The sequence below is a fragment of the Orycteropus afer genome, unplaced genomic scaffold (assembly GCF_000298275.1).
Source record: "Orycteropus afer afer isolate SDZICR_OR568_19922 unplaced genomic scaffold, OryAfe1.0 scaffold00268, whole genome shotgun sequence".
NCBI lineage: Eukaryota > Metazoa > Chordata > Mammalia > Tubulidentata > Orycteropodidae > Orycteropus > Orycteropus afer.
In genome coordinates, this window is record NW_006921855.1 from 1,583,454 (window position 1) to 1,585,861 (window position 2,408).

The 2,408-nt window shown below is 53.8% G+C and overlaps 1 protein-coding gene across 1 annotated transcript; it reads right to left on the reverse strand.

The window, feature by feature from the left end:
- Positions 1–340: 340 nt before the first annotated feature.
- HAND2 (heart and neural crest derivatives expressed 2) lies at positions 341–2,353 on the reverse strand. Its single transcript, XM_007950346.2, has 2 exons — positions 1,799–2,353; positions 341–439 (listed from the first exon to the last, which is right to left on the reverse strand). Exons 1-2 carry the CDS (start codon positions 2,351–2,353, stop codon positions 341–343), a joined length of 654 nt encoding a protein of 217 aa, XP_007948537.1.
- Positions 2,354–2,408: the final 55 nt, after the last annotated feature.

The following is a 2,408-nucleotide window of genomic DNA, read 5'->3' on the forward strand; positions in this document are numbered from 1 at the left end:
GCTGGAAGGGGTTGGGCAGGTGGGGGGCCATGCTGGTGTCTACACAGCCAGGATGGAACATTCACACAGAGAATCTACAAGAAAACGGGATCCCTTACCACACAGAAGTGTCCTCTTCATATTAAAATATGGAATGCTTTTCTTCAAATATCCACTTTTTTTGTAGGGGGAGGTCGGGAGCGGATGCCTCAAAGGGGCAAAGACAGGGGAGGGAAATTGCACATAAATAAACCGGATGAATCCAAATGCAATTAAGTCCTCTGAGCAGAGTGCGCTGGGCTTGTCCGGAGTCCTGGGTCAGCATCAGGCGCCTCTGCCCGGCCAGCTCGCTCTCTCCTCCTCACTGCTTGAGCTCCAGGGCCCATACGTGCTGGGGCCAGCCAGTCCGGCCTTTGGTTTTCTTGTCGTTGCTGCTCACTGTGCTTTTCAAGATTTCGTTCTGGGCAGAGGAGAGACGAGGGGGGAGAAAAGCGGAAAGAAAAATTCAGAGAGGATACCTGGTCCTACGCCACCCCAGCGCTTCCCGAGCCTGAGGAGACAGTGAGACAGGTAGGAAGCAGTAAGAGGTTGTGGTGGTGGTGGTGGTGGGCTGCTTCAATTCTCAGGTTTCGTGGTAAGGCTATGAAGGTTTGCGCTGCTCTATCTACTGCCGATGCCGCCTCATGCTTGCAACAGATCCGTGAGTTCATAAACAACCAGCCATTTTCAAGTTGTTTATGGAGGAGCTGGGGGCTCTCTTCTCTGACTCTAGGGGCATCACGGGGCCCAGCGTTAAAACGGCTTTTCTATAGCAATCCCAAATACGAGCTATACGGGAACAGACGAAGGCCCCTCCACCTGGGCCTGGGCCTCTTTGCCAGCGGCTCTCAGTCTCTGGTTCTGCAGTGCCTCTCCTTCAAGGCCTCTAAAATCCCTTTTTTTGGGGAGGTCCCCCAGTTATGAAGCAACCAAAGGGCTACAGGCCCCAAAGAAGAAAAACTCGACAAATAAAATTATTTTCCATGCCCTTTTGGCAATACCCTTGTCCTAAACACGAACGACCGTATGGGCACTTGGTAGCAACATAAGAAAACTTTAAACATCTTAGTATAATTTTCTGTTACTGCTACCAACAGCTAGTAATAGTTACTTTTTTTACTTTTTAAATTATTGTAAAATGTACAGGTTCATTAGAAGTATCCATGGGTTATACTCATCTGGAAAACTATGCTTAACCTCATTGCCAAAGAGAGAGTGGAGCTGCATTTTGAAGTAAAAAGTACTTATTTTTATGTTCACCTTTACTTCTTCCCGACACAGTTATGAGAACAACCACAAAACTCTCTTAGAGCTTAGAATCATTAGGGGCAACCTTGTTGTCAGGAGGGGGAATGCGATCAATAGTGAAACAATTGGAATCGAGCGTTTCTGGGCGATTTATTTTGGAAATATCTGAAAGCAACATCAGATTGGAAGCTCAATGAAGGTTCTTGGGAGCACTGAGTAACCCCGGCCAGTGGGATGGGGAGATGGAGGCCCACCCTAAGCGACTGGGTAGGGGGAACATTGATAATCTCAAGGAAGATCTCTGATGCAAAGCATCCCTCTTAACGTCCTTGTACTTCTGGCTGTCACCCTCCCCCATCTCCTCCACTTAGGCAGGAAATCGTCTCTACAACAACCTGATGCAAACAATCTTGGCTCGAGACGCGACCAAAGAACGTGGGATGCTACTGCTCAGCCCAATTGGAAAGAGGCCTGGAGCACCGGTTCCCCGAACACCCCTTTCCGGGGCCCCCCGCTGCCCCCTGGTACTGACCAGCTCCTTCTTCCTCTTCTCCTCCTTCACGTCTGTCTTCTTGATCTCCGCCTTGAAGGCCTCCGCCTCGCCGTTCTGGTCGTCTTTAGCCAGTAGGTCCATGAGGTAGGCGATGTAGCTGGTGGCCAGGCGCAACGTCTTGATCTTGGAGAGTTTGGTGTCGGCTGGCACGTTGGGGATGCACTCGCGTAGTTCGGCGAAGGCACTGTTGATGCTCTGAGTCCTGCGCCTCTCCTTGCGGTTGGCAGTGCCCCGGCGCTTCACCGGGCGCGGCCCCCCCAGGCCTGGGGGCCCGGCGCCCGGCGGCACACCCCCGTAATGGGAGTGGTCCAGGCCGGTGGCGCCGCTGGCATACTCGGGGCTATAGGACAAGGCCATGCTATAGTCAGGGGGCGACATCTCCGGGTGGCCAATGAGCCAGCCGTGGAAGTAGGGGTTCTCCTCGTGGCTGCAGCGGCTGGCGGCGGCGGCGGCAGCAGCCGCGGCGGCGGCAGCGAAAGGATAGCCCTCATGGTGCACCACTGGGTGGTGGGGAAAGCCCCCCACCAGACTCATCTCGCCTGGCGTGCCTCTCCACGCGCCCCAGCGTGCGCACAGCTCCGCCGCGCCC

What these genes read in the sequence shown, in the direction of transcription:
- HAND2 (XM_007950346.2), bottom strand. Translation starts at nt 2,353, where the DNA reads ATGAGTCTGGTGGGGGGCTTTCCCCACCACCCAGTGGTGCACCATGAG. An exon ending in AGAAGAGGAAGAAGGAGCTG is followed by an intron (nt 440 to 1,798) that starts GTCAGTACCAGG and finishes TCCTCTGCCCAG; the next exon opens with AACGAAATCTTGAAAAGCAC.